This window comes from Bos mutus, chromosome 7, assembly GCF_027580195.1.
Source record: "Bos mutus isolate GX-2022 chromosome 7, NWIPB_WYAK_1.1, whole genome shotgun sequence".
NCBI lineage: Eukaryota > Metazoa > Chordata > Mammalia > Artiodactyla > Bovidae > Bos > Bos mutus.
Window position 1 is genome coordinate 70,203,979 of NC_091623.1, and position 12,944 is coordinate 70,216,922.

Below are 12,944 nucleotides of genomic sequence, written 5' to 3' on the forward strand. Positions count from 1 at the left end.
CATTGCACTAGTTACCAGCACCTGCCGGACCTGAGGACTATCTGACTGTGGAAGCTTCTGCTGTGATCTTTCACAAAAGCCAAGCAGAAGGGCTAGAACATAAATATAGGCATAAGTGAGGGGGTATAGAAGATCTGGTTATCTTTAAAAAAACCAGAAGAGGAACAAACTACAAAATAATAGCAGAATAAATTATCCCTCCACATTCATAATAAAAATGGCAATCATATTCAGAGATTGCATCACATCCTAGGCCCTTAAAAGAGGCAATACCATTTAATCCTCACAAAACTCATGTGAGCTGAGGACTACTTAACCCGGGTTTACTGGTGGGAAAACCGAGTTTCAGGGCAAAGTGATTTGGCTAAGCCACAAAGCTGCTAGGTTGAGAAACTTGGAATGAAGCCACGTGTGTCTCTCTACTGTGGGGCTATATTGTCTCCCCTCCTATAGACATTAGTGGTCCTTCTTTAAGGGATTAAAGGCACGGACATTAGTTGCCAAGTTTAATGAGGTCAGACCCTAGATTGGAAGTCATCTTGACACTGAGTACTAGTTACTAAGTCTACTCCCGTTTCCTCTTCTAGAAGGAGGCTATTTCTAAGCACCACTTGAAGATCAGAGTGCCACCAGGCTCTTACTAATAGCAGTTACCAATAGATATGTTAATTTTATTAGTCCTTGACGCTTGCTTTAAATTTTACTAAGTGGGCATGTGTATGTGGGGAGGGGATCAGAAGTGGTAAGGGGCTGATGAAGGGGAACACAGTTTATGATGCCTCCTGTGGTGGCCACAAAAGTGTTGAAAAGATAAAAAAAATATATATATAGAGATATACTACCAGGAAAGTGGTTTGCCAAAATGTTAAGTAGCTACAGAAATTGAAAGGCTTGAAATGAGTCAAAATGCGTTGTTTCTGGGAAATCCCTAGAAATAGAAAGCTGCCTAACATAAACTTTTAGGTTGACAAACATGATTTTAGAATCAAGCATTTAATCACACTGGTTAGTTTGAATTTGCATGTTTAGAGTGTAATGAATCTCACAGTATGTAATGGACACAAATTTTACATTTTATTAGCATTTACTGATGTATTTTGAAACAGTAATTGATACTTTATAAACTTATAACAAGTTTTTTTCTCATGAATTTAAGTTGAAATATGATTTATGCAAGAACTGAAGTTGTTACTGCTAAATATCACATATGAGAGGAAATTAGATTGTAGAATAACAGATGAGGAGGCTCTAAATGCTGATAGAATTATAATTCCATTTCTAGGTGGGATAAATGGGAAATTTTATGTCATTAGTTTTGTAGTTATAAAAAACAAACAAACAAAAACCAAATCATGCCAACTAAGTTGATGACTTTTCAGTAGCTATGATGAGGTGATTTTAGAAGTAATAGTGTCATTTGGGGTAAAAATTTAGAGAAAAAAAAATTTTTTTTTCACAAAAAACTTTGTGAAAATTTTACTATGTGAAAAAGTTTCTTAGTTAATTTCAATGATTTGTCAGATTTTTTTTCTGACCTGAGATTATTCTTTGGCATTCAGTGATGGTTTACAGTCCAGGTTTTCGGCCCCGGTAGATATACTAAAGCAAAACAATGAGGTATATTGATGGCAGTTCCTGGTTCTTTTGCAGCTATTAGGTAAGGTCTGAGATCGTTCATATAAAAAGGTAATAACTGAATGGCATTTACTACATTTAAGTTTGAACTAAGGAACCATTTGTGCTACCCTTGTACAGCTGAAACAGAGGCTAAAAGAAGTAAAATGACTTGTTTAAGGTCACCGGCATGCAAATGGCAGAGGCAGGTACCCAAACTCTTATCTCCTGGGTATTCTTTCCATTGGAGACCCTTAGTTTCAGTGCTTTGACTTCCCTTTTCCTAGAGTTTAATGCTAAGTAGTGTTTTACACTCTGATCACCTTGTATTTTGCTTGTTGTTGATCTGTTTTGCTAATATTCTTTGAGTACTGTCAGTATGGACATATTTGTTAGACTGCTCAACAGAGGATATGTTAAATAACAACAGTGGCATCATATCAAAAAATTTAGATTGTGGTAAAATCTGTAAAATTATGTGACCAGTTTCTTCAACAAAGAGTTTCAAGGGGAAAAAAAAAATAAGTGGACATGAGTACCTATAGATTAAAAAAGGCAAGAGACAGATGAACCAAATACATTGTGTTTTGGGTCCTAATTTGAACAGACCAGCTGAAAAAAGTTATTAGACAACCAGGGAATTTGAACAGTGTATATTTAATTGTATTAGTGAATTATTGTTAAATTTAAGGTGTAACAGTACAATTGTGGTTAAGTATCTAATATTTTGTTGTTGTTGAGCTGCTCAGTCGTGTATGACTCTTTGCGACCCCATGGACTGCAGTATACCAGGTTTCTCTGTCTTTCACCATCTCCCAGAGCTTGCTCAAACTCATGTCCATTAAGTCATTGATAGCATCCAACCATCTTGTCATCTTTAGTCCCCTTCTCCTCCTGCTCTCAATCTTTCCCATCATCAGGGTCTTTTCCAATGAGTTTTCTCTTCGCATCAGGTGGCCAAAGTATTGGAGCTTCAGCATCAGTCCTTCGAATGAAATCTAATATTTAAGATATTTAAAAAACTTTATCTTTTAGAGGTACTTAGTGAAAGAGAGGAATGATATGACATTAGGAAAGTGAAGTGAAAGTGAAACTCCCCTCTGACTCTGTGCGACCAGGTGGACTATACAGTCCATGGAATTCTCCAGGCCAGAATACTGGAGTGGGTAGCCTTTCTCTTCTCCAGGGCATCTTCCCAACCCAGAGATCCAACCCCAGTCTCTCACATTGCAGGTAGATTCTTTACCGGCTGAGCCACAGGGTAAGCCCAAGAACACTAAAGTGGGTAGCCTATTCCTTCTCCAGGGGATCTTCCCGACCCAGGAATTGAACTGGAGTCTCCTGCATTACAGGTGGATTCTTTACCAACTGAGTTATCAGGCATTTCCTTCAAATACCTGTTCCTCTGCAACGGATGAGGATGACTGGTCTTCAGTTATCAGTCAGATATTATTAGTCAGATAATTTCCCAAGCTGTTATCAGTCAGAAATTATCAGTCAGATAATTTCCCAAGCTGCGTTCTGGGTACCTGGGGGTTCTTACATGATTCGATCCACTTTTGAATCTGACATTTTCTGAGGAAGAATGTATTGAACCCAAAGTAGATCATTACTTTGGCTTTATTTTGCATAATGCCTTATTTCAGGGAGGCCTCTAAAGGGGCCTGAAAATGTTTTAGAAGTGGTCTAGTCCGGTCTTCACATCCTCCTTTTCTTTGGGGCACAAAGCGGAGATGGGGTGGTGGGGCGGAGTGAAGGAGTAGAAATTGTTCTCTCTTCCTCCTCCTCCCACCGATCCCGCCCAAGAACTAGCTGCTTTCCAAAAGACTTCTAATCTTTCCTAAAATAAAGCCTGAAGTGTGTGGGGGAGAAGGCATGGAAAGGGGGAAATGTCATCTAAAATGAAGCTTTTAGATGCTTTTTAATTTCTGGTTTTGATTTCGCTGGGTAGAAGAACCTATACCTTTAATTTTCCTGCCCACGTGACAATGTTTTTGTTTTAGGGTAGTTTTTACTGTACAGGAAATTCTCAGCGAGCTTACGTCACTGCCAGCAGTTACAGCAGTTACCGTAATGACGCTACTTTAGTTTACAAAGCGTGAAACCTGAGCTGCCGCCAGGACAATTTTAGTTGATTTTAGAGTTCAGACTTAAATCATTATTTTTCCAGGATTTAACTTTTAAGCAGTATTGACACTGGTGGCCTGAACAGAGCTAGGTTTTTTGGTTTTCTAAATCTACATTGATGTATTTCCCAGGTTTTGTCTAGGACGAAAAGCAGAGAATACAATACATTCGCATTCCATACTGGGGAAGTTCGGGAAGGGGGTTACTGCAGTAGTGCGCCTGCGCAGTTGGTCTCCACCAAGTCGCCCGCTTTCTCCGGTCCGGCTAGCAGGGGGCGCTGTGAGGTAACGGCTAGTCTTTTCTTCAGGGCTCTGGAACGTAGCGTAAAAGGGTAGGAGGTGAGGCGGGCTGAGGGGCGTTCTATCCTCGACAGCCCTGATCTCTATCACCCTTTGTCCTCCAGCCTTCCCGGGGCTCTAGGCCTGCGGGCCTGGTTGCTAGGCGGAAGCGGGGAACTGCGGCGGCCGCAGTCCGGGTGTGTGAAAGGTTTTACCCAGGCGGCAAAAGGTCCTCTGGCGGCGGGCTCCTGTCTGCCTGCAGACAGGCCGGGCCGGGTGGACTGGCGGCCCCGGGCCGGGGAGCCTGGCGCGCTGCAGGCCGACCGCCGAGCGGGATCCTGGTGTCCGGGGCTGTGGGAGGGCGGCGGGAGCTTCGCCAGGAGTTCGGGCAGGGGTCGCCGGCTGCCCACCACTCACCCGGGCCCCTCTTCCTCCCAGCAGACCCCCGCCTACCGGCCGCCGACCGCGACCATGGTGTCCAAGTCCGACCAACTGCTCATCGTCGTGTCCATCCTAGAAGGTGAGCTACCGGGGACTTGGCGTTTGCAGCTGCTGCTGCTTAAATGTTAACGGAGTAGTGTGGGACCGAGGCTTTGTTAACCTGAAGAACCCTGTCATCGTCGCTGGTGCGGTCCCCAGAGACTTGTTTGAAGTTGTATGCCGTAAGGTCTGTTGGGCAGGTGATTTAAAAGTCCCCCGAGGGAGTGGGAGTATGAGAGCTATTAAAGTGAAAGTGAAGTCGCTCAGTCGTGTCCGACTCATAGCGACCCCATGGACTACAGCCCACCAGACCCTCCGTCCATGGGATTTTCCAGGCAAGAGTACTGGAGTGGGTGCCATTGCTATTAAGGGAGGTGATATTTATCGTGATTAGCCGTAGACCCAGTGAATGTTGGAGAAAGTTTCCATCAGAAGCAGCATATCGATGCTGCTTATAATAGGAGCTGAAAAGCACCTGGAAAGCACGTTCTGTTCAGCGACCTCCTGGTATCAGTGTTGAGAACTTTGCTTTGACTCAAATACATATTTCTTGCATTTTTCAGAAGTGTTTATGTGTTCTTGCATTTTCAGATGTCTTTGTGGGGGGCCCTTCCATATATAGCACTCTACTGGGTGCTTAGAGGACTGCAGTTGTCAAGAGGGTCTGTTGCACATGCCCAGAAGTTGGGTTTGTTTGGAGACTCGCTGAGTGTCAGGCACTGTGCTGGGAATAAAAACACAACAGACCTGGTTCCAAAAGCTACTGGTGTAGCCTGAACAATAAATACTTATCAAGGTGTGGAAGAAGGAATGACCACCTCTGTCTGGGGAAGCTGGGAACGTTTTTCCCAAAGGAGATGACATTTTTTTTTTTTTTTTTTTTTTTTTGGTCATAAAGAATGATTAAAAGTTTGTCAGGGGGAGAAAAAATGAAGGAAGGGCATTCCAGGCAAAGGGAAGAGCCAGTGGTGTTTAAGGGATAGTAAAGCTAGACATGTTCTTTGATTGCTTGGATTCAGTGTGGTTGGAGAACAGGAAAGTGGAGGATATAGAAGTTGATGGCTAAATTGAGGTTAGGTTTTGAATAATATGACAAAAAGGAGTCATCTTGAATGGTGAGAGAAATGGCTGGGGACCCCTGCCCTTCAGGGGAGATACTTCACGGAGGCCTGGCACTCTTTGGGAGGTGAGAGGAAAGAAAACATTTGAAGGAGAAGATGGGCCGGAATCCATAGTGTTGGGGAAGATTTAACTGTTAGGTTACTGACTGTTTAAAGACATAGGACTAAAATCCCCTTGTAATTTGGTGAACAAAAAGCTTTTGGACTGTGGCCCATGCTATGAGGTAATAGAAATGTAAGGCACTCTCTTTCCCTTCAAGGTTGTAGGTTCTGTCTCCTTAGGGAGGTCAAATTAATGTGCAGGACATAACATGTTGGGATGTAATGTAAATAAATTAAAAATAAATGATACAGTCTGTAAACACAGGTTTGGGAGGTGGATTAGGTTGATGGCCGAAGTGCCTTGGTTGGTAGGTAATCAAGGATAGAAGAGTCCTTCTAGGCGATTAGACAACTCAGACCACTGTGGGATTGAGTGTGGTGGTTTCCAGAGAGCCTGGAATTGGGAAGGTCAGTTAGGTGTTGCTATAAACATATGCAGACCTCCAAGCTGTTCCTCCTTTTGTGTTTGTATTTCTATTCATTGTAACCACACTGTTGCTTCAAGCCAAGACGCTGGGAGTCAACGTCTTCCTGGGTTCCCTCTCCGTCCCCAACATCCAGATGGTCACCAAGTGTTGATTTTATTTTAAAAATAATAGTAGGTACTTTATATAACTTTTTAAAAAATGTAAACTTTTAAATGAACGAGTTTCCATTGTGGGTGCCTTGCTGTGGGGCTGTCATTATCCCCCTAATCTACTGTAGTAATCTCAGTGGTCTGTTTCATAAATGTTTTCAGAAAACACTGTCCGCCTTACTGTCAGGGGTAACTTCTGAAATGCCAATCTAATTTTCTTAAAGTCCTTTGATGTGCTGAGGGATAAGGTCCTGCTTAGAGTGGCATACATGGCCCTTTAGGGTAGACTTGTGACCTTCCTTTTCAGCCTTCTCTCTCCTGCTGTGTGTATTCATATGTTCCCGGTCCTTCAACTATTTGAACTGCTTGCAATTTCTTGGCTATGCTTCTAGAAGTGCTCTTTATTCAAAAGAACATCACTGGGCCTCTACCATGAGCAAACTTTGGGCTAAGTACTAGATTCCACGGATGAGAATGATAAGGGTTTCTGTTTTCAAGATCTTCTTTGTCTTTGGGACGAGGCAGGCACCTGTTGGTCCCATACTTATCCTCTGTTTTCAAGCTAATTGGAAGTTGTAGTTAGGATAGTCTGAAAATATAGGGGTGTTTTTGGACACATATGAAATTCATTTGTGAAGCTTAGTGATCGATTAGAGCAGCCAACAATGATGTCCTGTGAGAGGCCCCTGAGTTCTAATTGGGAGAGCCATGCCCAGTGTGGCAAGACTCTTCATAGGGAGTTTCAGATGAGAACTTTTGGTTGACACTACAGGTTTGCAATCAAGGTCTTTATGACCAGCCTAATTCCTTTTAAGCAGCTTGAACCAGGGTAAGTGGCAGGAGGGATGTACTCATTTAACTGTGGTTAAACGCCCCTCACGGAAACCCCCTCACCAGACCTGCAGACATGCTGGCTGTAAGATGCTTAGTGCTTATTTCTTTTTTAGTGTTGTTTTTTTTTTTTTTGCACTGTGTTAAGTCTGTTTCCACTAGACCCTCAACTCTTCAAGAACACATACTCTGTTTTCTTCCTTTTGCATCCCATTTTCTGGCATAAACTTAACCCTGAATATGTCTTCAGCAAACTGAAGGAATGAAGTCAGGCAGTACAGATGAACAGTAATGCATATATTTTAATATTTCCTGATAGTGTATAGCATTGCCATTGAAAATAACATGAATGAATGAATGTGTTTATTTTCCTTTGGCTAATTTGTAAAGTATCCTTTACTCTGTTAGTTCAGTTCAGTCGCTCAGTTGTGTCCAACTCTTTGCGACCCCATGGACTGCAGCATGCCAGCCCTCCCTGTCCATTGCCAACTCCTAGAGTTGACTCAAACTCATGTCCATTGAGTCATGGACGGATGCCATCCAACCATCTCGTCCTCTCTTGTCCCCTTCTCCTTCCGCCTTCAATCTTTCCTAGCATCAGGGTCTTTCAAATGAGTCAGTTCTTCGTATCACATGGCCCAAGTACTGGAGTTTCAGCTTCAGCATCAGTCCTTCCAATGAACATTCAGGACTGATCTCCTTTGGGATGGACTGATGGGTCTCCTTGCAGTCCAACACCTTGTGGCTCTCCAGCACCACGGCTCAAAAGCATCAGTTCTTCGGCGCTCAGCTTTCCGTGTAGTGCCACTCTCACATCCATACATGACCACTGGAAGAACCACAGCCTTGACTAGACGGACCTTTGTTGGCAAAGTAAGGTCTCTGCTTTTGAATATACTGTCTAGGTTGGTCATAACTTTTCTTCCAAGGAGTAAGCGTCTTTTAATTTCATGGCTGCAGTCAGTCACCATCTGCAGTGATTTTGGAGCCCCCCAAAATAAAGTCTGACACTGTTTCCACTGTTTCCCCATCTATTTCCCATGAAGTGATGGGACCAGATGCCATGATCTTAGTTTTCTGAATGTTGAATTTTAAGCCAACTTTTTCACTTTCCTTTCACTTTCATCAAGAGGCTCTTTAGTTCTTCTTCGCTTTCTGCCATAAGGGTGGTGTCATCTGCATATCTGAGATAATTAATATTTCTCCCAGCAATCTTGATTCCAGCTTGTGCTTCTTCCAGCCCAGTGTTTCTCATGATGTACTGTGCATAAAAGTTAAATAAGCAGGGTGACAATATGCAGCCTTGACGTACTCCTTTTCCTATTTGGAACCAGTCTGTTGTTCCATGTCCAGTTCTAACTGTTGCTTCTTGACCTGCATACAAATTTCTCAGGAGGCAGGTCAGGTGGTCTAGTATTCCCATCTCTTTCAGAATTTTCTACTTTTTTTGTGATCCACACAATCAAAGGCTTCGGCATAGTCAATAAAGCTGAAGTAGATGTTTTTCTGGAACACTCTTGCTTTTCTGATGATCCAGTGGATGTTGGCAATTTGATCTCTGGTTCTTCTGCCTTTTCTAAATCCAGCTTGAACATCTGGAAGTTCATGGCTCACGTACTGTTGAAGCCTGGCTTGGAGAATTTTGAGCATTACTTTACTAGTGTGTGAGTCGAGTGTAATTGTGCTGTAGTTTGAGCATTCATTGGCATTGCCTTTCTTTGGGATTGGAATGAAAGGTGACCTTTTCCAGTCCTGTAGCCACTGCTGAGTTTTTCAAATTTGCTGGCATATTGAGTGCAGTACTTTCCCAAATTCATCTTTTAGAATTTGAAATAGCTCAACTGGAATTCCATCATCTCCACTAGCTTTGTTCATAGTGATGCTTCCTAAGGCCCACTTGACTTCACATTCCAGGATGTCTGGCTCTAGGTGAGTGATCACACCATCGTGATTATCTGGGTCGTGAAGATCTTTTTTGTATAGTTCTGTGTATTCTTGCCACTTCTTCTTAATATCTTCTGCTTCTGTTAGGTCCTACCATCTCCAGTTTTCTTGAAGAGATCTCTAGACTTTCCCATTCTATTGTTTTCCTCTATTTCTTTGCACTGATAGCTGAGGAAGGCTTTCTTATCTGTTCTTGCTATTCTTTGGAACTCTGCATTCATATGGGTATATCTTTCCTTTTCTCCTTTGCCTTCGCTTCTCTTCTATTCACAGCTATTTGTTAGGCCTCCTCAGACAACCATTTTGCCTTTTTGCATTTCTTTTCCTTGGGGATGGTCTTGATCCCTGCCTTCTGTATAATGTCATGAACCTCCATCCATAGTTCTTCAGGCACTCTATCAGATCTAAAACCTTGAATCTATTTGTCACTTCCACTGTATAATTGTAAGGGATTTGGTCATAATTAGGTCATACCTGAATGGTCTAGTGGTTTTCCCTACTTTCTTCAATTTAAGTCTGAATTTGGCAATAAGGAGTTCATGGTCTGTGCCACAGTCTTGTTTTTGCTGACTGTATGGAACTTCTCCATCTTTGGCTGTAGAGAATTTAATCAATCTGATTTTGGTATTGAACATGTGGTAATGTCCACGTGTAGAGCCTTCCCTTGTGTTGTTGGAAGAGGGTGTTTGCTATGACCAGTGTGTTCTTTTGGCAAAACTCTGTTAGTCTTTGCCCTGCTTCATTCTGTACTCCAAGGCCAAATTTGCCTGTTACTCCAGATATTTCTTGACTTCCTACTTTTGCATTCCAGTCCCCTATAATGAAAAAGACATCTTTTTTGGGTGTTAGTTGTAGAAGGTCTTGTAGGTCTTCATAGAACTGTTCAGCTTCTTTAGCATTACTGGTCAGGGCATAGACTTGGATTACTGTGATATTGAATGGTTTGCTTTGGAAATGAACAGAGATCATTCTGTTATTTTTGAGATTGTATCCAAGTACTGCATTTTGGACTCTTTTTGACAATGATGGTTACTCCATTTCTTCTAAGGGATTCTTGCCCACAGTAATAGATGTAATTGTCTTCTGAGTTAAATTGTCGTCTGAGTTAAATTCACCCATTCCAGTCCATTTTAATTCTCTTGATTCCTAAAATGTGGATGTTCACTCTTGGCATCTCCTGTTTGACCACCTCCAGTTTGCCTTGATTCATGGACCTAACATTCCAGGTTCCTATGCATTATTGCTCTTTACAGCATCGGACTTTACTTCCATCACCAATCACATCCACAACTGGGTGTTGTTTGTGCTTTGGCTCTGTCTCTTCATTCTTTCTGGAGTTATTTCTCCACTGATCTCCAGTAGCATATTGGGCACCTACTGACCTGGGTAGTTCATCTTTCGGCGTCCTATCTTTTTGCCTTTTCATACTCTTCATGGGGTTCTCAAGGCAAGAATACTGAAGTGGTTTACCATTCCCTTCTCCAGTGGACCATGCTTTGTCAGAACTCTCCACCGTGACCTGTTTGTCTTGGGTGGCCCTACACAGCATGGCGCTCATGGTTTCACTGAGTTAGACAAGGCTGTGGTCCATGTGGTCACATTGATCCTGTTACTGTGTTAACAGGAAAATTAAGATTCAGGTAAATTTGTTTTTGCTAATTTGATTATTTCTTAACTCTCCAGATAACCTGTTCTATATTAAATACTGTTATTTGTTGTTGTTCAGTTGCTCTGTCCTGTCTGACTCTTTGCGACCCCATGGAGTCAGCATGACAAGCTTCCGTGTCCTTCACTATCTCTCAGAATTTGCTCAAACTCATTACCATTGAGTCAGTGATGCCATCCAACCATCTTGTCCTCTGTTGCCCCCTATGCCTCCTGTCCTCAATCTTTGCCAGCATCAGGGAGTCACCTCTTCGTTTCAGGTGGCAAAGGTATTGGAGCTTCAGCTTCAGCATCAATCCTTCTAATGAATATTTAGGGTTGATTTCCTCTAGGATTGACTGCTTTGATCTCATTGCTATCCAAGGGACTCTCAAGAGTCTTCTCCAGCACCACAGTTTGAAAGCATCAGTTCTTCAGTGCTCAGACTTCTTTATGGTCCAGCTCTCACATCCATACTTGACTACTGGAAAAACCATAGCTTTGACTAGATGGACCTTTGTTGGCAAAGTGATGTTTCTGCTTTTTAATATGCTGTCTAGGTTGGTCATCGGTTTTCTTCCAAGGAATAAGCATCTTTTAATTTTGTGGCTGCAGTCACTGTCTGCAGTGATTTTAGTAATATCTAAAATTGGTATAATCACATTTTTAACACTTTAATTCTGAATGTTATTGAGATCATTGCTGCTCAAAGTGTGAACCAAGAACAACACCGTTGACATCTCCTGGGATCTTGTTAGAAATGCAGAATCCTGGGCCCATCCCAGACCAGTTGAACCAGAATCTACATTTTACAGGACCTTGGCTGATTCATTGCACATTAGTGTTAGAGAAGCACTAATTTATTAATTACAGCTTCCAGTTTGACTAATGTTTTTATGAATCATGAATTTGAGTATATATGTGAGTATGTGCTAGTGAGTTAGTTTATGGAATACATGATAAGTTAACCACTGTTAACATGTCAGTTTTTAAAACTTACATGCCAAGGGACCGTATTTGATTTTTGTACACTTCCAGTTAACCTGTACAGTCTTTTTTTTCTAGGTCGCCATTTCCCCAAACGTCCAAAACATATGCTTATAGTAGAAGCAAAGTTTGATGGAGAGCAGTTGGCTACTGATCCTGTGGACCATACAGACCAGCCGGAATTTGCTACTGAGTTAGCCTGGGAAATTGACAGGAAAGCGCTTCATCAGCACAGGTGACTGTTATTTTCAATCTGTTCAGCTGTTGTTTCAATTTGTGATGTGTGTGTGTGCACGCACATGTGTGCATGCTTGAAGGTACTGTGCTGTGCTTAGTTGCTCAGTCATGTCCAACTCTTTGTGGTCTATGGACCACCAGGCTCCTCTGCCATGGGGATTCTCCAGGCAAGAATACTGGAGTGGGTTGCCATGCCCTCTAGGGGATCTTCCCAACCCAGGGATTGAACTGGGGTTTCCTGCATTGCAGGTGGATTCTTTACCATCTGAGCCACCAGGGAAGCCCAAGAATACTGGAGTGGGTAGCCTATCCCTTCTCCAAGGGAACTTCCTGACCCAGGAATTGAACTGGGGTCTCGTGCATTGCAGGTGGGTTCTTTACCAGCGGAGCTACTGTATATGTGTGTGTGTGTGTGTATATATATCTAGGTAGGCTTCCCTGGTAGCTCAGGTGGTAAAGAATCCGCCTGCAGTGCAGGAAACCTGGGTTTGATTGGGAAGATCCCCTGGATTAGTCCATGAGTTTCTTTGAAATGGTATTAAATTCCTAGAGGAGACTAAAATTTTGCATTTAATCTTAGTGACTTCTGGAATATCTGCTCAGACAATGTCTTCATATTGAGATACTAGTGCCTGCATTGGTGTTTGTATATATGATTGTGTTGTTATAAAGTGGCACCACTCTGTATTTAGTAGACTGAGAAAATAACACAGATAAATACGTAAATGATGACTTTTGTGCCCAGTCATTCCATTAGATAATGGCAGTGATGGCAAAATCCAGTCAGCTTACTATGTATGTAGGGGTTCTAGACTCAAAAGAAGCCATGTTGCATAAGTCAAGCTCATGCTTACATGACCTTATCATGTATTACACTGAATTGTTTTTAACTTAATTTTAATCATCTACAATGTTATGACATTTAATTCTTAAGTTTCTTTCATTTTTTTTTTTAGCAACAAAAAGAGTTATAAGCATATAAATAGGGACTTCCCTTCCAGT

General features: G+C 42.2%; 1 protein-coding gene across 3 annotated transcripts in view; it reads left to right on the plus strand.

Annotated features, from left to right (window-relative positions):
• The first annotated feature begins 4,136 nt into the window (after positions 1–4,136).
• CEP120 (centrosomal protein 120) overlaps positions 4,137–12,944 on the plus strand; it is an 83,493-nt gene continuing 74,685 nt past the window's right edge. Inside the window, exons 1-3 of one of the 3 annotated variants that reach the window (XM_070374079.1) lie at positions 4,137–4,216; positions 4,461–4,539; positions 11,784–11,940. In XM_070374079.1, coding sequence (XP_070230180.1) covers positions 4,491–4,539; positions 11,784–11,940 — 206 coding nt within the window. In that variant the 5' untranslated portion in view covers positions 4,137–4,216; positions 4,461–4,490. Of the gene's footprint in view, positions 4,217–4,261; positions 4,540–11,783; positions 11,941–12,944 lie in introns of those variants that run through there. The other 2 variants (XM_070374081.1, XM_070374078.1) reach the window with 2 other exon arrangements.